The 22,500-nt window shown below is 38.5% G+C and overlaps 1 protein-coding gene across 4 annotated transcripts in view; it reads left to right on the plus strand.

Moving 5' to 3' along the window:
• The window catches only part of klf12b (Kruppel like factor 12b), a 130,964-nt gene that overhangs the window by 93,519 nt on the left and 14,945 nt on the right, over positions 1-22,500 (plus strand). For all 4 annotated transcript variants that reach the window (XM_062061812.1, XM_062061816.1, XM_062061813.1 and 1 more), the window contains exons 3-4: positions 107-635; positions 15,304-15,439. In XM_062061812.1, the coding sequence (XP_061917796.1) occupies positions 107-635; positions 15,304-15,439 (665 nt within the window). The remainder of the gene's footprint in view (positions 1-106; positions 636-15,303; positions 15,440-22,500) is intronic.

The following is a 22,500-nucleotide window of genomic DNA, read 5'->3' on the forward strand; positions in this document are numbered from 1 at the left end:
TCAGCAGCTCACGTGTCACTCAACTAAATCCAAACTTTCATTAAGAATGCTTTTATTTTGAAAATCCTGATGTGTCTGATTGCCGTCTCCGTCTGTCCTCTCTCAGTCTCCCAAAGTGCGTCCTTACTCGGCGATGGACGGCGTGCCCTTCTTCCTCAGCCGAGTGAAGGCGGAGCCTCCAGAAGACCTTCTGGCTCACGACCTGCACTTCCACACGCAGACCGAGCCGGTGGACCTGTCCATCAACAAGCCCCGCCCCTCCTCATCCTCCCACATCATGTCGTCCTCGCCGCGGAGATCCGCCTTCTCGCCGTCGTCTCTGTCGTCGTCCTCTTCTTCTTCGTCGCCGTCCGTCATCACCTCCGCCTCCTCGTTGCTGTCGCCGGGCCCTCTGGTGGCGCCCGGCGGCGGGATGAGAGGTCAGCCATATTTGCACATCCTGCACTCTGTGCCGCCGCCGCCGTCCAGCCCGCTGGGCCTGCAGGCTCTGGGCAAGCTGGGCAGTCACGTGCACCGCATCCCCGTGGTGGTGCAGTCGCTGCCCCTCATGTACACCACCGCCGTGCGCTCGCCCTCCAGCCTCAACAACGCCATCATGCTACCTCTGCTGGACGACGCCAAGAGCCAGGGCAAAGGTATGTTCCATTTCCTGTTCTACGGTTATCATCACATGTCATGATTAGTTCCATTTCCTGTTCTACGGTTATCATCACACATCATGATTAGTTCCATTTCCTGTTCTATGGTTATCATCACATGTCATGATTAGTTCCATTTCCTGTTCTATGGTTATCATCACATGTCATGATTAGTTCCATTTCCTGTTCTACGGTTATCATCACATGTCATGATTAGTTCCATTTCCTGTTCTACGGTTATCATCACATGTCATGATTAGTTCCATTTCCTGTTCTATGGTTATCATCACATGTCATGATTAGTTCCATTTCCTGTTCTACGGTTATCACGTCCCGATTAGTTCCATTTCCTGTTCTACGGTTATCATCACATGTCATGATGAGTTCCATTTCCTGTTCTATGGTTATCATCACATGTCATGATTAGTTCCATTTCCTGTTCTATGGTTATCATCACATGTCATGATGAGTTCCATTTCCTGTTCTATGGTTATCATCACATGTCATGATTAGTTCCAGTTCATGTTCTACGGTTATCATCACACGTCATGATTAGTTCCATTTCCTGTTCTATGGTTATCATCACATGTCGTGATTAGTTCCATTTGCTGTTCTATGGTTATCATCACATGTCATGATTAGTTCCATTTCCTGTTCTATGGTTATCATCACATGTCATGATTAGTTCCATTTCCTGTTCTATGGTTATCATCAAATGTCGTGATTAGTTCCATTTCCTGTTCTATGGTTATCATCACATGTCATGATGAGTTCCATTTCCTGTTCTATGGTTATCATCACATGCCATGATTAGTTCCATTTCCTGTTTTATGGTTATCATCACATGTCCTGATTAGTTCCATTTCCTGTTCTATGTTTATCATCACATGTCATGATTAGTTCCATTTGCTGTTCTATGGTTATCATCACATGTCATGATTAGTTCAATTTCCTGTTCTATGGTTATCATCACATGTCATGATTAGTTCCATTTCCTGTTCTACGGTTATCACGTCCCGATTAGTTCCATTTCCTGTTCTATGGTTATCATCACATGTCATGATTAGTTCCATTTCCTGTTCTATGGTTATCATCACATGTCATGATTGGTTCCATTTCCTGTTCTATGGTTATCATCACATGTCATGACAAGTTTCATTTCCAGTTCGATCGTCACATCGTGCATTTCGATGCCTTCCATGTTCTGCTCTATTGTTATTCTCACTTGTTGCGATGAGTTCAGCTGCAAGTAACATTTCCTGTTCTATGGTTATCATCACATGTTATGATTAGTTCCATTTCCTGTTCTATGGTTATCATCGTGTGTCACGACAGCTTTCATTTATTTCCTATGTGGCCATGACTTCTATTTCCATTTTATTTTATTGATTGTTTCCCCCAATTTTTGTTTGTAATTTTCTAGGCAGCAGTTTTTTACCATCTCTAGACTTTTTCCTCACATTCAGTATTTTTTACCTGATAAATATGTATGTGCGATACAGATGATATACGATATTAATGATATACATTTTGACTGTTAATACTATTGTTATAACGTGATAATGTATGCTGATGACACATTCTAGCTGTGTCCTGCAAATTTGAAAGCGACCAGCTAACGAACGCCTCCTCAACGCAATTTAGCATCCTCTCTAACGGCTAATGTCCCTCCGCAGTGCAAAGCCACTTTTAAGTCAGCAATCCTCGCCTCCATGGTCAACAAACTATGTTTCTTATAAATATCATCCCAAGAGGACGAGGAATAGCTACGTAGGACAGAATGCTAGCTGCAAGCTCGAGCTCTTGAACGGATCAATACAAATATCGACAGTAACGATACCAAGTATAATATCATTACATGGTCGCTACTGCAGTGGTTGGATCGATATTTTTTATTATTGTTTTTGTTATTGTTTACAAACCCAGCAAGTAAGTCCCTGGACAAAGCAGAACTTAAAGGGCAAAAAAACAAAGGATTGAAATCCAGAGCAAATAGTAGGAAATAATTGAAATATCAAATTGATACTGCTACACCGCCATCTTGTTTTTGTCTGATTTTTGATCAAAAATGGAATCATTCAATGATCTTGAAAAAAATGTAAATATCTGTATGACACTGTAACCACAATGTGTGGTATCACCCAAAACTAGAGATGCCAATATATGCGTTAAAATGTAACATCGGAAATTATCGGTATCAGTTTTTTTTATTAACGGTATCGGTTTGTTTTTTTTGGTTTTTATTTTTATTTTTTTATTTTTTATTAAATCCACATAAAAAACACAAGATAGACTTACAATTAGTGCACCAACCCCAAAAAACCTCCCTCCCCCATTTCTTTCTGTTATCAATATTCTGCTTCCTACATTATATATCAATATATATCAATACAGTCTGCAAGGGATACAGTCCGTAAGCACACATGATTGTGCGTGCTGCTGCTCCACTAATAGTACTAACCTTTAACACTTCATTTTACTCATTTTCATTCATTACTAGTTTCTATGTAACTGTTTTTATATTGTTTTACTTTCTTTTTTATTCAAGAAAATGTTTTTAATTTATTTATCTTATTTTACAAATTTTTTAAAAAAGTACCTTATCTTCACCATACCTGGTTGTCCAAATTAGGCATAATAATGTGTTAATTCCACGACTGTATATATATCGGTTGATATCGGTATCGGTTGATATCGGTATCGGTAATTAAAGAGTTGGACAATATCGGAATATCGGATATCGGCAAAAAGCCATTATCGGACATCCCTACCCAAAACTAATGTAAAGTATCAAAGAAGAGAAGAATAAGTGATTATTACATTTGAACAGAAGTGTACATAGAACATAAATATTATAAATGAACAAGTAGATAATAGTGTTGTTACTTCTTGTGTCAGCAGCCAAGTTAGGAGCATTTGTAAACCATTTGGAAAGGGTTTTATTATCATTTTTACACCAAATAATATATCGTGACATACACTATATTGCCAAAAGTATTTGGCCAGCCATCCAAATGATGACAATCAGGTGTCCTAATCACTTGGCCCGGTGTATCAAATCAAGCACTTAGGCATGGAGACTGTTTCTACTAACATTTGTGAAAGAATGGGCCGCTCTCAGTGATTTCCAGCGTGGAACTGTCACAGGATGCCACCTGTGCTGAAATTTCCTCCCTCCTAAATATTCCAAAGTCGGCTTCATTATAATAAAAGTGAAGAGTTTGGGAACAACAGCAACTCAGCCACCAAGTGGTAGGCCAGGTGAACTGCCAGAGAGGTCAGCATAGTGCAAAGACTTTCTGCACAGTCACTTGCTACACAGCTCCAAACTTCATGTCACCTTCCAATTAGCCCACGTACAGTACGCAGAGAGCTTCATAAAACGGGTTTCCATGGCCGGGCAGCTGCATCTAAGCCCTACATCATCAAGTCCAATGCAAAGCGTGGGATGCAGTGGTGTAAAGGACATCACCACTGGACTCTAGAGCAGTGGAGACGCCTTCTCTGGACTGATGAGTCACACTTTTACATCTGATGGAGCAGTCTGGCTTTGGAGGTTGCCAGGAGAACACTACATTTCGGACCGCATTGTGCCCAGTGTGAAATTTGGTGGAGGAGGAATTATGGTGTGGGGTTGTTTTTCAGGAGTTTGTGTTGGCCCCTTAGTTCCAGTGAAAGGAACTTTGAACGCTCCAGGATGCCAAAACATTTTGGACAATTCCATGCTCTCAACCTTGTGGGAACAGTTTGGAGCGAGCCCCTTCCTCTTCCAACATGACTGTGCACCAGTGCACAAAGCAAGGTCCATGGATGAACTGGTCTGGTGTGGATGAACTTGACTGGCCCGCACAGAGTCCTGACCTGAACCCGATAGAACACCTTTTGGGATGACTTAGAAGGGAGACTGAGAGCCAGGCCTTCTCCACCAACATCAGTGTGTGACCTCACCAAAGCGCTTTTGGAAGAATGGTGGAAAATTCCTATAAACACACATTCTGCAACCTTGTGGACAGCCTTCCCAGAAGAGTCGAAGCTGTAATAGCTGCAAAAGGTCATATTGAACCCTATGGGTTAGGAATGGGATGACACTTCAAGTGAGTCAAGGCAGGTGGCCAAATACTTTTGTCAATATAGTGTACATATCGCGACATATAGTTTAGGCCGTATCGGCCATCTCGACTTGTAAACGCATAAAAAAACTCTGAAAAGCTTTTAGATGCTCAAAAAACTTGAGTGTCACAAGATTTGCTTTTGTTTGACTTCTTCTGTCCAGGAAATGAAGGTTTCAAATTGTACAATGTCAAACATTTTCTACTGCCAGGGTGTAAGCGCTCCCCTCTCGCTGGGTGGAGTTTTACTAGCAACCGACAGGGAGGGAACCTACACAGGCTGCTCTTGTCCACCTCCCGCACCGCACACACACACACACACACACACACACACACACACACACACACACACACACACACACACACACACACACACACACACACACACACACACACACACACACACACACACACACACACACACACACCACACACACTTATTAAGTATCCGTTTGGTTGCTTGTTGACGGACGGCGGGGCGTCATGTCCGTGCACGTAGCACACGCAGCGTGCCACATGCCGTACACGCCAGTGTGTGTAATTAGTGGAAGGCGGGGTCGTCCTCAGAGATACTTGTTTCCTCATTTCTTCAGGGCGTGAAAGAAAATAGGACGGGGGAAAAAAGAGGACTTGCATAAGAGGGTGTGGTCATGACGATGGGAGGCACCTAAACAAACACATGCGGTATGTCCGACTGTCATGCATTCTAACATAATCCAATAATATAATAGACAGATGTATCAAAATTATACAATGTCTTTTTTTTTCTTTTTTTTTTTAGGAAAAACAAAAACAAAATTATACAATGTCAACTGTCTTATTGTGGTTGTACTACAGCAGTGGTCCCCAACCTTTTTGTAGCTGCGGACCGGTCAACTCTTGAAAATTTGTCCCATGGACCGGTGGGGGGGAGGGGGGGGGGAGTATTTAATTTTTTTTAATTTTTAATTATTTTATTTTTTTTTCCCCATAAAGAAATACAATCATGTGTGCTTACAGACTGTATCCCTGCAGACTGTATTGATCTATGTTGATATATAATGTATATATTGTGTTTTTTATGTTGATTTAATAAAAAAATAAAATAAAAAAAAAGGTTGTTTTTTTTTTGTTTTTTTTTTAAATTTCTTGTAATACCGGTACCGGTCCGCGGACCGATTGGTACCGGGCCACTGTACTACAATATACCAACAAATATTATGAGTATTTTCACACACATATGAATGCAGCTGCTAGTACACTGCAAACCACATGCACCGTGTTACAATATCATAGTAGGCATCATCATCATAATAATAATAATAATAATAATAATAATAATAATAATACTGAAAGGTGAAACAAAATCTGTTATTCAAAAATCCAATTCAGCTGCTACAGGGCCAAGCTGTGCATCTTGTAAAACTTAGAATAGCTAAAAAAAAAAAAAGCCATTCTTGAAGTCACATTTTTACAGGAGTCATGACTCAATATTCATAATTGTCATACAAGCGCAAAAAGAAGTTAACCACTGTTAGTAGTAATAGTAGTAAAGGCCCTTCTCCTCATTCAATGCGTTTTCTTTATTTTCATGACTATTTACATTGTAGATTGTCACATCAAAACTATGAATGAACACATGTGAAATAACTGAAAACATGTTTTATATTCGAGTTTCTTCAAAATAGCCACCCTTTGATCTGATTACTGCTTTGCACACTCTTGGCATTCTCTCCACGAGCTTCAATAGGTAGTCACCTGAGAGGGTTTTCACTTCACAGGTGTCATAGTTTTATTTATATACACTACCGTTCAAAAGTTTGGGGTCACCCAAACAATTTAGTGGAATAGCCTTCATTTCTAAGAACAAGAATAGACTGTGGAGTTTCAGATGAAAGTTCTCTTTTTCTGGCCATTTTGAGCGTTTAATTGACCCCACAAATGTGATGCTCCAGAAACTCAATATGCTCCAAGGAAGGTCAGTTTTGTAGCTTCTGTAACGAGCTAAAGTGTTTTCAGATGTGTGAACATGATTGCACAAGGGTTTTCTAATCATCAATTAGCCTTCTGAGCCAATGAGCAAACACATTGTACCATTAGAACACTGGAGTGATAGTTGCTGGAAAGGGGCCTCTATACACCTATGTAGATATTGCACCAAAAAGCAGACATTTGCAGCTAGAATAGTCATTTACCACATTAGCAATGTATAGAGTGTATTTCTTTAAAGTTAAGACAAGTTTAAAGTTATCTTCATTGAAAAGTGACCCCAAACTTTTGAACGGTAGTGTATATATATATATACATACATTGTGTATGTACTGAAAGATTCATTTATGATTGTTTATCAAAATATAACTATAGATGTCAACATTGTGTATGTGCTGAAAGATTAATGTATGATTGCTGTCTTTGGTAAAAACTTAACTCTTTTAGATTTTGCTCACATTTGATTTATTTGATTTAGACTCACCAAGTTGGTGTTTTACAAAACACTGGCAGCAAAAATGTGTTTGAAAACATAAAAACAACACTTAATTGGGAAATAATGAACGTTAAAAGTACATCAAACAAACCTTTGACGAAGTCATTGATTGGTAGAGCGGCCGTGCCAGCAACCTGAGGGTTCTAGGTTCGATCCCTGCTTCTGCCATCCTAGTCACAGCTGTTGGCCTAAATGGCGCCTCGTAGCCATTGACCACCAGGCATATTTCGTGATGTCATGTAAATCCAAGCAATACTTTGTTGATGCATCTTTGGTTTCAAGTCTTTTTCAATACCATGCCACACGCTTGGCACACCTATCTTTGGACAGGTTCCTCTTTACCCCCCCATTTCAAGCTCCATCAGGTTGGATGGGAAGTGTTGGTTTTCATCCAGGATGTCTCTGTACATTGCTGCATTCATCTTTCCCTCTATCTGTCATGATCCGTGGTCCGGATCATGTTTTGTTTAGTCATGTTCTGTTAATTTTGGACTCCCTGAGTTCCTCTTTTGTGCACCTCTGGGTTTGTTTTGGTTACCATGGGTACTGATTGGGTTCACCTGCCTCTGGTTAGTGGTCGGCACGCTCAACTGCTGTCGAGCACTAATCAGAGAGCTGTTTATTCACCTTTCTCGCCACGCTCAGTATGGCTTCATTGTTTGCTATATGCAACATTTACCAAATACATTGATATTCTTGTTTTCTAGCTCATGATTCCTGTTCTAAGTTTTTGGCCTTAGATTCCCGTGCGATCGGCACGCATCCCTTTTGTTTTGTTTTTGTCTGTTTGTATCTACGGTGTATGATTTATGAGCAATAAATCATATCCTACCTGCACGCATCGTCCGGAGTTGCCCGTCTGCATCCCGGGAGAACTACCCCGCATAAAGATGCAACCCCTAATTGACACTATCCTGACTAGTCTACCAGTTCCGCGGAAAAACACCCACACAGCATGATGCAGCATCAACAAAGTACTGAGCAAAGGGTCTGAGTATTTATGTACACGTGATTTTAAAAAAAATATATATATATTTAAATATAAATAAATATATTTAAATGTATATATTTTTAATGAATTTGCAAATTTTTAAAAAAGTTTTCACCTAACAAGAATGTAATACATCAAACTAATATAATTGATCAAATAATGTAATAGAAACTACTATCTTGCTCCTCAAAAATAATGATTTTGGATAGAGATGTCCGATAATGGCTTTTTTGCCGATATTCCGATATTGTCCAACTCCTAATTATCGATTACGATATCAAGCGATACGGATATATACAGTGGTGTAATGAACACATTATTATGCCTAATTTTGTTGTGATGCCCCGCTGGATGCATTAAACAATGTAACAAGGTTTTCCAAAATAAAAAAACTCAAGTTATGTAAAAAAAAAATGCCAACATGGCACTGCCATATTTATTATTGAAGTCACAAAGTGTATTATTTTTTTTAACATGCCTCAAAACAGCAGCTTGGAATTTGGGACATGCTCTCCCTGAGAGAGCATGAGGAGGTTGAGGTGGGCGGGATTGAGTTGTAGGGGGGTGTATATTGTAGCGTCCCAGAAGAGTTAGTGCTGCAAGGGGTTCTGGGTATTTGACCTGTTGTGTTTATGTTGTGTTACGGTGCGGATGTTCTCCCGAAATGTGTTTGTCATTCTTGTTTGGTGTGGGTTCACAGTGTGGTGCATATTTGTAACAGTGTTCAAGTTGTTTATACGTGCACCCTCAGTGTGACCTGTATGGCTGTTGACCAAGAATGGCTTGCATTCACTTGTGTGTGTGAAAAGTTGTAGATATTATGTGCATGCAAAGGCAGTGCCTTTAAGGTTTATTGGCGCTCTGTACTTCTCCCTACGGCCGTGTACACAGCGGCCTTTTAATAAGTCATACATTTAATTTTTTGAAACAGATACCGATCATTTCCGATATCACATTTTAAAGCATTTATCGGCCGTCCGATATTATCGGACATCTCTAATTTTGGATATGAAAAAAAAAAAAGCACAACCTACGATAAACTAAGCTCTTGTGCAACTTTACAAACATATTTTTCCCTAAAACGTGATTTTTAACTAGCAAGCTTTAGAAACATTCCATCTAGAGATGTCCGATAATATCGGCCTGCCGATATTAGCGGCCGATAAATGCTTTAAAATGTAATAACGGAAATTATCGGTATTGTTTTTTTTATTATCGGTATCGCTTTTTTTTAAAAGTTTTTTATTAAATCCACATAAAAAACACAAGATACACTTACAATTAGTGCACCAACCCAAAAAACCTCCCTCCCCCATTTACACTCATTCACACAAAAGGGTTGTTTCTTTCTGTTATTAATATTCTGCTTCCTACATTATATATCAATATATATCAATACAGTCTGCAAGGGATACAGTCCGTAAGCACACATGATTGTGCGTGCTGCTGCTCCACTAATAGTACTAACCTTTAACACTAGGGATGTCCGATAATGGCTTTTTGCCGATATCCGATATTCCGATATTGTCCAACTCTTTAATTACCGATACCGATATCAACCGATACCAATATCAACCGATACCGATATCAACCGATATATGCAGTGGTGGAATTAACACATTATTATGCCTAATTTGGACAACCAGGTATGGTGAAGATAAGGTACTTTTTAAAAAAATAATAAAATAAGATAAATAAATTAAAAACATTTTCTTGAATAAAAAAGAAAGTACAACAATATAAAAACAGTTACATAGAAACTAGTAATGAATGAAAATGAGTAAAATGAAGTGTTAAAGGTTAGTACTATTAGTGGAGCAGCAGCACGCACAATCATGTGTGCTTACGGACTGTATCCCTTGCAGACTGTATTGATATATATTGATATATAATGTAGGAAGCAGAATATTAATAACAGAAAGAAACAACCCTTTTGTGTGAATGAGTGTAAATGGGGGAGGGAGCTTTTTTGGCTTGGTGCACTAATTGTAAGTGTATCTTGTTTTTTTTATGTGGATTTAATAAATAAAAAATAAATTAAAAAAAAATAAAAAAACGATACAGATAATAAAAAACCGATACCGATAATTTCCGATATTACATTTTAACGCATTTATCGGACATCTCTATTTAACACTTAATTTTACTCATTTTCATTCATTACTAGTTTCTACGTAACTGTTTTTATATTGTTTTACTTTCTTTTTTATTCAAGAATTTTTTTTTAATGTTTTTATCTTATTTTATTAATTAAAAAAAAAAAAGGACCAAATTAGGCATAATAATGTGTTAATTCCACCACTGTATATATCGGTATCAGTTGATATCGGTATCGGTAATTAAGAGTTGGACAATATCGGATATCGGCAAAAAGCCATTATCGGACATCCCTAATTCCATCCTATCTTTTTTTTTTATTAACGGCACTTTGCTTTTTTCCAATGCCACTGTACCTAATAAAGTGACTCGTCCGCATGACCCGACACCCGAAAGCACCCGCGGCCGCACCACAGCGGCAAGTTCAAGGCCGCGCTCCAGTCCCTTTTTTAAAGGCAGCAAGAAGAAGCGCGTGTAAAAAAGCTTTCAACAACACTGACACAAAAACACTTTCCACACGCCCACGAGCGCACACACACACACACACACACACACACACACACACACACACACACACACACACACACACACACACACACACACACACACACACACACACACACACACACACACAGGTCGACCATCCTCTTTAAGAGAGGGCGGATGCACTTCCTTTCACTGCTGCCTCCCCTGTCTCCGGCAGCAGGTTGCCATGGAAACAGGGTATGACTGGAAACAACAGGAGAGGGGAAGAAAAAGAAAAGGACAAATCTGCCCACCTCTCCAGCAGTCCTCCTTTGTGTCGCCTCTCACAGCGAGCCCTGCATTGCCAACTAATTACACTTCCTAATTGCAGCCTTTCCATAGGGCGAGCAAGATGGCGCCCCCCCCCCCCCCCCACCCGCCGCCCCCTTCCTCGCTAGCATAGCGTCCACGTGCAGGATAAGTAGACGGCGCAATAACGTGGCTGCTGCTCATTACTCTTCATTGCTTTGAAATTCATACGGGATGTGGACAGCGGACAATATGTTTGAAGGCGCGCCATTGTGTGGTTTCACCTACGCCAAATTGCTATTTCATCGGCAAAGTGTGTCACACACGCTTTGTGCCGCGGCTTTTCAGGGCTCGCGCAATATTGGCACGCACGGCTGCGGCTGTAGGCAACCTCCCGATGTAGTTTGTTGTTAAATTGACAAAGTATCATGAGTGGTTAGCACTACGTGTACATGCGCTTTAAAGCGGAGAAGTTACACTTACCTTACATGTAGAGATGTCCGATACGATAAATGCTTTAGAAATGTGATATCGGAAATGATCGGTATCGGTTTCAAAAAGTCAAATGTATGACTTTTTAAAAGGCCGCTGTGTACACGGACGTAGGGAGAAGTACAGAGCGCCAATAAACAGTAAAGCAGGGGTCAGCAACCTTTTTGAAAGCAAGAGCTACTTCTTGGGTAGTGATTAATGCGAAAGGGCTACCAGTTTGATACACACTTCAATAAATTGCCAGAAATAGCCAATTTGATCAATTTACCTTTAACTCTATGTTATTATTAATAATTAATGATATTTACACTTAATTGAACGGTTTAAAAGAGGAGAAAACACGAAAAAAAATGACAATTAAATTTTGAAACATAGTTTATCTTCAATTTCGACTCTTTAAAATTCAAAATTCAACCGAAAAAAAGAAGAGAAAAACTAGCTAATTCGAATCTTTTTGAAAAAATTAAAAAAAGAATTTATGGAACATCATTAGTCATTTTTCCTGATTAAGATTAATTTTAGAATTTTGATGACATGTTTTAAATAGGTTAAAATCCAATCTACACTTTGTTAGAATATATAACAAATTGGACCAAGCTATATTTCTAACAAAGACAAATCATTATTTCTTCTAGATTTTCCAGAACAAAAAATGTAAAAGAAATTCAAAAGACTTTGAAATAAGATTTGAATTTGATTCTACAGATTTTCTAGATCTGCCAGAATAATTTTTTTGAATTTTAAATCATAATAAGTTTGAAGAAATATTTCACAAATATTCTTTGTCGAAAAAACAGAAACTAAAATGAAGAATTAAATTAAAATGTATTTATTATTCTTTACAAAAAATAAATAAATACTTGAACATTGATTTAAATTGTCAGGAAAGAAGAGGAAGGAATTTAAAAGGTAAAAAGGTATATGTGTTTAAAAATCCTAAAATCATTTTTAAGGTTGTATTTTTTCTCTAAAATTGTTTTTCTGAAAGTTATAAGAAGCAAAGTAAAAAAATAAATGAATTTATTTAAACAAGTGAAGACCAAGTCTTTAAAATATTTTCTTGGATTTTCAAATTCTATTTGAGTTTTGTCTCTCTTAAAATTAAAAATGTCGGGCAAAGCGAGACCAGCTTGCTAGTAAATAAATACAATTTAAAAAATAGAGGCAGCTCACTGGTAAGTGCTGCTATTTGAGCTATTTTTAGAACAGGCCAGCGGGCTACTCATCTGGTCCTTACGGGCTACCTGGTGCCCGCGGGCACCGCGTTGGTGACCCCTGCCTTAAAGGCACTGCCTTTGCGTGCCGGCCCAGTCACATAATATCTACGGCTTTTCACACACACAAGTGAATGCATGCATACTTGGTCAACAGCCATACAGGTCACACTGAGGGTGACCGTATAAACAAGTTTAACACTGTTACAAATATGCGCCACACTGTGAACCCACACCAAACAAGAATGACAAACACATTTCAGGAGAACATCCGCACCGTAGCACAACATAAACACAACAGAACAAATACCCAGAACCCCTTGCAGCACTAACTCTTCCGGGACGCTACAATATACACACCCCCGCTACCCCCTTCAACCCCGCCCACCTCAACCTCCTCATGCTCTCTCAGGGAGAGCATGTCCCAAATTCCAAGCTGCTGTTTTGAGGCATGTTAAAAAAAATAATGCACTTTGTGACTTCAATAATAAATATGGCAGTGCCATGTTGGCATTTTTTTCCCATAACTTGAGTTGATTTATTTTGGAAAACCTCGTTACATTTTACATGTATTAGCCACACCGGTTGTTTCCAAACGGTGTCTGTAACACGGCAGTAAAACGGCTGATCAAACAAAACAGAAGTCATGGTCATGGACCCACTAGCTGTGGAAGATAGCTCTCCAATAAGCTAATCAGACTCAATAACTCCAAAGTGACGCTTTGGTGAATTTATGAAACTGAAACAATACAAAAAGAATGCCATTGTAAGTTAATAATGCTAACACTGACACTCATAAACGTGTTAGCATTGTCGCTATTGCTAATGACACCAGCTTGATTACATTACCGTCGCACGTACAAATATGCATGAATGAAAACACTCCTCCAGAAAATCACACCTGGGAGGGTTTAAGAAGTCAGAATTGTTTTAGTTATATTGTAAAACTTATAATAATAGAGGAAGAACTAGGGATGTCCGATAATGGCTTTTTGCCGATATCCGATATTCCGATATTGTCCAACTCTTTAATTACCGATACCGATATCAACCGATATATACAGTCGTGGAATTAACACATTATTATGCCTAATTTGGACAACCAGGTATGGTGAAGATAAGGACCTTTTTAAAAAAAATTGATAAAATAAAATAAAGTAAATAAATTTAAAAAAAATTATTGAATAAAAAAGAAAGTAAAACAATATAAAAACAGTTACATAGAAACTAGTAATGAATGAAAATGAGTAAAATTAACTGTTAAAGGTTAGTACTATTAGTGGAGCAGCAGCACGCACAATCATGTGTGCTTACGGACTGTATCCCTTGCAGACTGTATTGATATATATTGATATATCATGTAGGAAGCAGAATATTAATAACAGAAAGAAATGGGGGGAGGGAGGTTTTTTGGGTTGGTGCACTAATTGTAAGTGTATCTTGTGTTTTTTATGTTGATTTAATTTAAAAAAAACAAAAAACAAACACAAAAAAAAACAACGATACAGATAATAAAACACCGATACCGATATTTTCCGATATTACATTTTAACGCATTTATCGGCCGATAGGACATCCCTAGGAAGAACCCTTTTAAATAGAAACGCTGTGGACGGTTGTACTTCCAGTTCGAGGAACGAAAACCCGAAGTACATTTCAGTACTCGTCCAAAAGATGGTGCCGTAGCACAAACGGTGACACACCTTTTTCAAGTGTCTATGAAAACCGTTTGTTGAAAACAAAACATTATCGGCGATAGCGAGAGAAAAAATCCACCAATTAGCCGTGCTGTTTTATAAGCGGCAGTGTACAAAGCGTGGGGAAAAAGCAGCGGCTTATATGCACATTTGGGAACTAACAGTCTCTATCCGATTATTGCTTCCTTTTCGAATTAACTCCAGTGAGTTTGATCGTTTGACGCGCGGCAGCTTGGGAAAAACTAAGAAAAAATAAATAAATGATAATAATAATAGATTTTATTTGTAAAAAGCACTTAACATTGAGCAAACAACCTCAAAGGGCTACAGTGTATTAACAAAATAAATAAATACAAATAAAATCTAGAACAGCCTAATAGCTACAACTAGTATGCATATATCTAAAAAAAAAGAAGGCTTTTTTAAAAAGAAGGGTTTTTAAGCCTTTTTTAAAAGCATCCACAGTCTGTGGTGCCCTCAGGTGGTCAGGGAGAGCGTTCGTATCTTTGTCCTCGGAGGTTGGAGGTTGGTATTTCCATGGAGGCACTGGTGGGTTAGTAGGGAGACTTTGTATGCAATCCTGAGTGGAACAGGAAGCCGGTGAAGGGATTTGAGAAGTGGTGTGACGTGGTGGTATTTCCGCACTCTCACCAGGATCCTAGCAGCACTATTCTGTAAGTACTGCAGCTTCTGGAAGTTCTTGCTGGGGATCCCCACAAGAAGTGCGTTGCAGTAGTCTAGCCTGGAGGAGACAAAGGCTAATATAATCAAGTGTTTTTAGTGCCACCCCACAGCGTTGTGTGTCCTAACCGCTTTGTCCTCAACAGCGCACATGGAGCACAACGGCCTGTCGCCACGGCAGATAAAAAGCGACAGCGACGACGACGACCTGCCCAACGTGACCTTGGACAGCGTCAACGAGACCGGCTCCACTGCACTGTCTATAGCCCGCGCAGTACAAGAGTGAGTATTGACGCTCGTTTACTCCCACTTAAGTGTCTTTTTGCTGGCTCCATGCTGGTATTATTTGTTGGGGTATTTTCACTACTTTTTAAAGTTGCACACTACCACAGTTTTAAAAAATTCCATCAAGGCTAAAGTTGGAAAAACAAGAAAAATAAAACAATATTAATGCAAATTGTAATGGTTTTATTGGGATTTTAATGTGTAAGTCACAATGTTTTTTGAGGCACACACAAATAAAATAAATTAATGCAAATTTGAGTGGTTTAAGTCACACGCTACCCTGGCTTTAAAAAGTTCAGTCATGTATGTATAGCATAACTGCCGAACACAACAGGAAAAAAATAAACAAAATCAAGGCTTGAATCAAATAAAATCAAAAATAAATATGTTTGAAATATAAAGTAAAAAAAAAAAAAAAAAGCAAATTATTTTATTCCGAATTGTTTTCCTACAGACTCTTTTTAAACAAAATGTATAATTAAATACAAAATATTAATGCAAATTTTAGGGGTTTATTAAGTTACACTCTACCCTGGCCTTAAAAGTTCAATCAAGATTAAAGTTGAACAAAACATAAATACAGAAATATAAAATAATAACAATTTGAATTTTAGCGGTTTTATTGGATTTAAAAAAAAAAAGTCACATACTTTTTTTAGAGGCACACTAAAGGCATAACTAAATGAATATGTGAACATAAAATAAAAATGCATATTTTATGGGCTTATTAAGTCGAATGATACCTGAGTCCTAAAATCTCAATAATGGCTAAAGTTGAAAAAATAACTAATAAATACATTCATTTTTATGTACATTTTAGCTGTTCACATTTTTAAAGTCACATACACTTAAATACATTAATATATATATATATATATATAAAAAAATTGTATAATAATTTTTTTATATACCGTATTTTTCGGACTATAAGTCTCAGTTTTTTTCATAGTTTGGCCGGGGGTGCGACTTATACTCAAGAGCGACTTATACTCCGAAAAATACGGTACTTTTTAAAGTTGCACACTACCACAGTTTTAAAAAATTCCATCAAGGCTAAAGTTGAAAAAACAAGAAAAATAAAACAATAATAATGCAAATTTTAATGGTTTTATTGGGGTTTTAATGTTTAAGTCACAATGTTTTTTGAGGCACACACAAATAAAATAAATTAAACACATGAATAAATAACAATGCAAATTTGAGTGGTTTAAGTCACACGCTACACTGGCTTTAAAAAGTTCAGTCATGTATGTTTAGCACAACTGCCGAACGCAACAGGAAAACAACTAAACAAAATCAAGGCTTAAATTAAATGAAATAAAAAATAAGTATGTTAAAATATAAAGTAAAAAAAACAAATGTTTGTGGTTTTATTCTGAATTTTTTAAAGGCACACAAAATGTATAATTAAATACATGAAAACAAAATATTAATGCAAATTTTAGGGGTTTATTAAGTCACACTCTACCCTGGCCTTAAAAGTTCAATCAAGATTAAAGTTGAACAAAACATAAATACAGAAATATAAAATAATAACGATTTGAATTTTAGCGGTTTTATTGGATTTAAAAAAAAAAAGTCACATACTTTTTTTAGAGGCACACTAAAGGCATAACTAAATGAATATGTGAACATAAAATAAAAATGCATATTTTATGGGCTTATTAAGTCGAATGCTACCTGAGCCCTAAAATCTCAATCATGGCTAAAGTTGAAAAAATAACTAATAAATACATTCATTTTTATGTACATTTTAGCTGTTCACATTTTTAAAGTCACATACACTTAAATACATTAATATATATAAAAAAATGTTATATAATTATTTTTTTTATATACCGTATTTTTCGGACTATAAGTCGCAGTTTTTTTCATAGTTTGGCCAGGGGTGCGACTTATACTCAGGAGCGACTTATACCCTGAAAAATACGGTACTTTTTAAAGTTGCACACTACCACAGTTTTAAAAAATTCCATCAAGGCTAAAGTTGGAAAAACTATAAAAATAAAACAATAATAATGCAAATTTTAATGGTTTTATTGGGGTTTTAATGTTTAAGTCAAAATGTTTTTTGAGGCACACACAAATAAAATAAATTAAACACATAAAAAAATTAATAATGCAAATTTGAGTGGTTTAAGTCACACGCTACACTGGCTTTAAAAAGTTCAGTCATGTATGTTTAGCACAACTTCTGAACGCAACAGGAATAAACTCAACAAAATCAAAGCTTAAATTAAATGAAATATGTTAAAATATAAAGTAAAAAAAAAAAAAATGTTTGAGGTTTTATTCTGAATTTTTTAAAAGGCACACAAAATGTATAATTAAATACATGAAAACAAAATATTAATGCAAATTTTAGGGGTTTATTAAGTCACACTCTACCCTGGCCTTAAAAGTTCAATCAAGATTAAAGTTGCACAAAACATGAATACAGAAATATAAAATAATAACGATTTGAATTTTAGCGGTTTTATTGGATTTAAAAAAAAAAAAGTCACATTCTTTTTTTAGAGGCACACTAAAGGCATAACTAAATGAATATGTGAACATAAAATAAAAATGCATATTTTATGGGCTTATTAAGTCGAATGCTACCTGAGCCCTAAAATCTCAATCATGGCTAAAGTTGAAAAAATAACTAATAAATACATTCATTTTTATGTACATTTTAGCTGTTCACATTTTTAAAGTCACATACACTTAAATACATTAATATATATATAAAAAAAATGTATATAATTATTTTTTTTATATACCGTATTTTTCGGACTATAAGTCGCAGTTTTTTTCATAGTTTGGCCGGGGGTGCGACTTATACTCAGGAGCGACTTATACTACGTAAAATACGGTACTTTTTAAAGTTGCACACTACCACAGTTTTAAAAAATTCCATCAAGGCTAAAGTTGGAAAAACAAGAAAAATAAAACAATAATAATGCAAATTTTATTGGTTTTATTGGGGTTTTAATGTTTAAGTCACAATATTTTTTGAGGCACACACAAATAAAATATATTAAACACATAGAAAAATAAATAATGCAAATTTGAGTGGTTTAACTTCTGTGTTGGATGTAAACGCTAGAGAGCAGCAGCCTCAACTTCTGTGTTGGATGTAAACGTTAGAGAGCAGCAGCCTCAACTTCTGTGTTGGATGTAAACGTTAGAGAGCAGCAGCCTCAACTTCTGTGTTGGATGTAAACGCTAGAGAGCAGCAGCCTCAACTTCTGTGTTGGATGTAAACGCTAGAGAGCAGCAGCCTCAACTTCTGTGTTGGATGTAAACGCTAGAGAGAGCAGCAGCCTCAACTTCTGTGTTGGATGTAAACGCTAGAGAGCAGCAGCCTCAACTTCTGTGTTGGATGTAAACGCTAGAGAGCAGCAGCCTCAACTTCTGTGTTGGATGTAAACGCTAGAGAGCAGCAGCCTCAACTTCTGTGTTGGATGTAAACGCTAGAGAGCAGCAGCCTCAACTTCTGTGTTGGATGTAAACGCTAGAGAGCAGCAGCCTCAACTTCTGTGTTGGATGTAAACGCTAGAGAGCAGCAGCCTCAACTTCTGTGTTGGATGTAAACGCTAGAGAGCAGCAGCCTCAACTTCTGTGTTGGATGTGAACGCTAGAGAGCAGCAGCCTCAACTTCTGTGTTGGATGTAAACGCTAGAGAGCAGCAGCCTCAACTTCTGTGTTGGATGTAAACGCTAGAGAGCAGCAGCCTCAACTTCTATGTTGGATGTAAACGCTAGAGAGCAGCAGCCTCAACTTCTGTGTTGGATGTAAACGCTAGCGAGCAGCAGCCTCAACTTCTGTGTTGGATGTAAACGCTAGAGAGCAGCAGCCTGCTCAGACTCAACTTCATGCCCATACCTTTCTTATTTAGTCTCGCTGTCAGGAAAGTATTCATGTTATGTGTAAACAGCAAGCTACCACACAGCAGAGTACGCTGGAGGAAGTTCACAGATGAAGCAGGCTTTGCTACACATCTTAAATTGAGTATATCTGCCGTATCTTCAGCAAATAGGCTAACCGAGCGTGGTGTTGCTGCTCAAATGTGGCTGTCACGTTAGCTCGCAATGCTATGCTTACGTTTGTGTAACATTGTTGTGTGTGTGCTACATGCATCTATTACATTGGCCAAGTGCACATGTAAACCGCGAATAGCACTTAATAGCGTTTTTGCAGTAGTTGCTCAATAAGCAGAGCGTGACTGTCAAATAGAGGATCTTTGACGAGCATTTTTGCAGCGGTTTCTCAAAAAACAGAGCGCGCCTGTCAAATAGAGGATCTTTGACTAGCGTTGTTGCAGTTGTTGCTCAATAAACAGAGCGTGCCTGTTAAATAGAGGATCTTTGACTAGCGTTTTTGCAGTAGATGCTCAAAAAACAGCGTGCTCCCGTCAAATAGAGGATCTATGACTAGCGTTTTTGTAGTAGTTGCTCAAAAAAAACAACCAGATAGCTCCTGTCAAATAGAGGCTCCTTGACTACAGTTTTTGTAGTAGTTGCTCAAAAAAACAACGGACCGCTCCTGTCAAATAAAGGATCTTTGACTACAGTTTTTGCAGTAGTTGCTCAAAAAATAGCGCACTCCCGTCAAATACAGGATCTATGACTAGTGTTTGGGCAGTAGTTGCTCAAAAAAACAACAGAGCGCTCCTGTCAAATAGAGGATCTTTGACTACAGTTTCTGCAGTAGTTGCTCAAAAAACAGAGCGCTCCTGTCAAATAGAGGATCTTTGACTACCGTTTTTGCAGTACCGGTTCCTCAAAAATACAACAGAACGCTCCTGTCAAATATAGGATCTTTGACTAGTGTTTCTGCAGTAGTTGCTCGAAAAACAGCGCTCCTGTCAAATAGAGGATCTTTGACTAGCATTTTTTTTTCAGTAATTGCTTAAAAAAACTTACGTTTTTACAGTAGGTTCTAAAAAACATTAGGTACTGTTGTATAGACAATCTTTGACTAGCGTTTTAGCTAATTAATGCTAAAAAAAAACAACTAAAAATCTGTCATACAGAAGATCTTTGTAGTAAGTCCCCTAAACCAAAAGTGTCCTCGTATCAAACAGAGGTTCTTTGACTGGCGTTTTTGCATTAGGTGTTAAAAAAAACCGTAGTGCGCTCCTGTTGTATAGACGATCTTTGACCACTGTTTTGACCCTACTAGGTCCTTTAAAACCAGCAGAGCAAACAGGCTAACCGAGCGTGGTGTTGCTGTTAAAATGTGGCTGTCACGTTAGCTCGCAATGCTATGCTAACGTTTGTGTCCTTCTGTCTCCCTCTACTGTTGTGTGTGTGTGCTACATGCATCTATTACATTGGCCAAGTGCACATGTAAACAGTGGACAGCACATTATTGCAGACACACATTACCATTAAAGCTACTGACACACAACATTTTGCCAAGGTTGAAGATGTTATGGCGATGATGTCATTGGTAGCAAGTGTGAGACTGGCTTCTTTTTTCTTTTTTTTTTTACGATGGAAGTTGTTTACATTTGTGCTGCAGTCGAGGCCAAAAAGTGACAACGCCAAGTTTTGATGTTTGAGGGAACAGTCAGAGGAGAACAATCAGAAGCCAGGCTTAGCAACACACACACACACACACACACACACACACACACACACACACACACACACACACACACACACACACACACACACACACACACACACACACACACACACACACACACACACACACACACTCACACACACACACACACACACACACACACACACACACACACACACACACACTCACACACACACACACACACACACACAATCACACACACACACACACACACACACACACACACTCACACACTCACACACACACACACACACACACACAATCACACACACACACACACACACACACACTCACACACACACACACACACACACACACAATCACACACACACACACACACACACACTCACACACACACACACACACAATCACACACACACACACACACACACACACACACAATCACACACACACACACACACAATCACACACACACACACACACACACACTCACACACACACACACACACACACACACAATCACACACACACACACACACACACTCACACACACACACACAATCACACACACACACACACACACACACTCACACACACACACACACACACACACACACACACACACACAATCACACACACACACACACACACACAATCACACACACACACACTCACACACACACACACACACACACACACACACACTCACACACACACACACACACACACACACACACACACACACTCACACACACACACACACACACACACACACACACACACACACACACACACACACACACACACACACACACACACACACACACTACCTGCAGACAAAAGTGCACGGCTGCTTGTGCGTGTGCACGTCTCTGAGAATCAGACCTCAGGTGTCTCCTGGTGTTACACATGTGTCTCCTGGTGTTACACATGTGTATCCTGGTGTTACACATGTGTCTCCTGGTGTTACACATGTGTCTCCTGGTGTTACACATGTTCCTGGTGTTACACATGTGTCTCCTGGTGTTACACATGTGTCTCCTGGTGTTACACATGTGTCTCCTGGTGTTACACATGTGTCTCCTGGTGTTACACATGTTCCTGGTGTTACACATGTGTCTCCTGGTGTTACACATGTGTCTCCTGGTGTTACACATGTGTCTCCTGGTGTTACACATGTGTCTCCTGGTGTTACACATGTGTCTCCTGGTGTTACACATGTGTCTCCTGGTGTTACACATGTGTCTCCTGGTGTTACACATGTTCCTGGTGTTACACGTGTCTCCTGGTGTTACACATGTGTCTTCTGGTGTTACACATGTGTCTCCTGGTGTTACACATGTGTCTTCTGGTGTTACACATGTGTCTCCTGGTGTTACACATGTTCCTGGTGTTACACATGTGTCTCCTGGTGTTACACATGTTCCTGGTGTTACACATGTGTCTCCTGGTGTTACACATGTGTCTCCTGGTGTTACACATGTTCCTGGTGTTACACATGT

This window comes from Entelurus aequoreus, linkage group LG10, assembly GCF_033978785.1.
Source record: "Entelurus aequoreus isolate RoL-2023_Sb linkage group LG10, RoL_Eaeq_v1.1, whole genome shotgun sequence".
In the NCBI taxonomy this organism is placed as follows: domain Eukaryota; kingdom Metazoa; phylum Chordata; class Actinopteri; order Syngnathiformes; family Syngnathidae; genus Entelurus; species Entelurus aequoreus.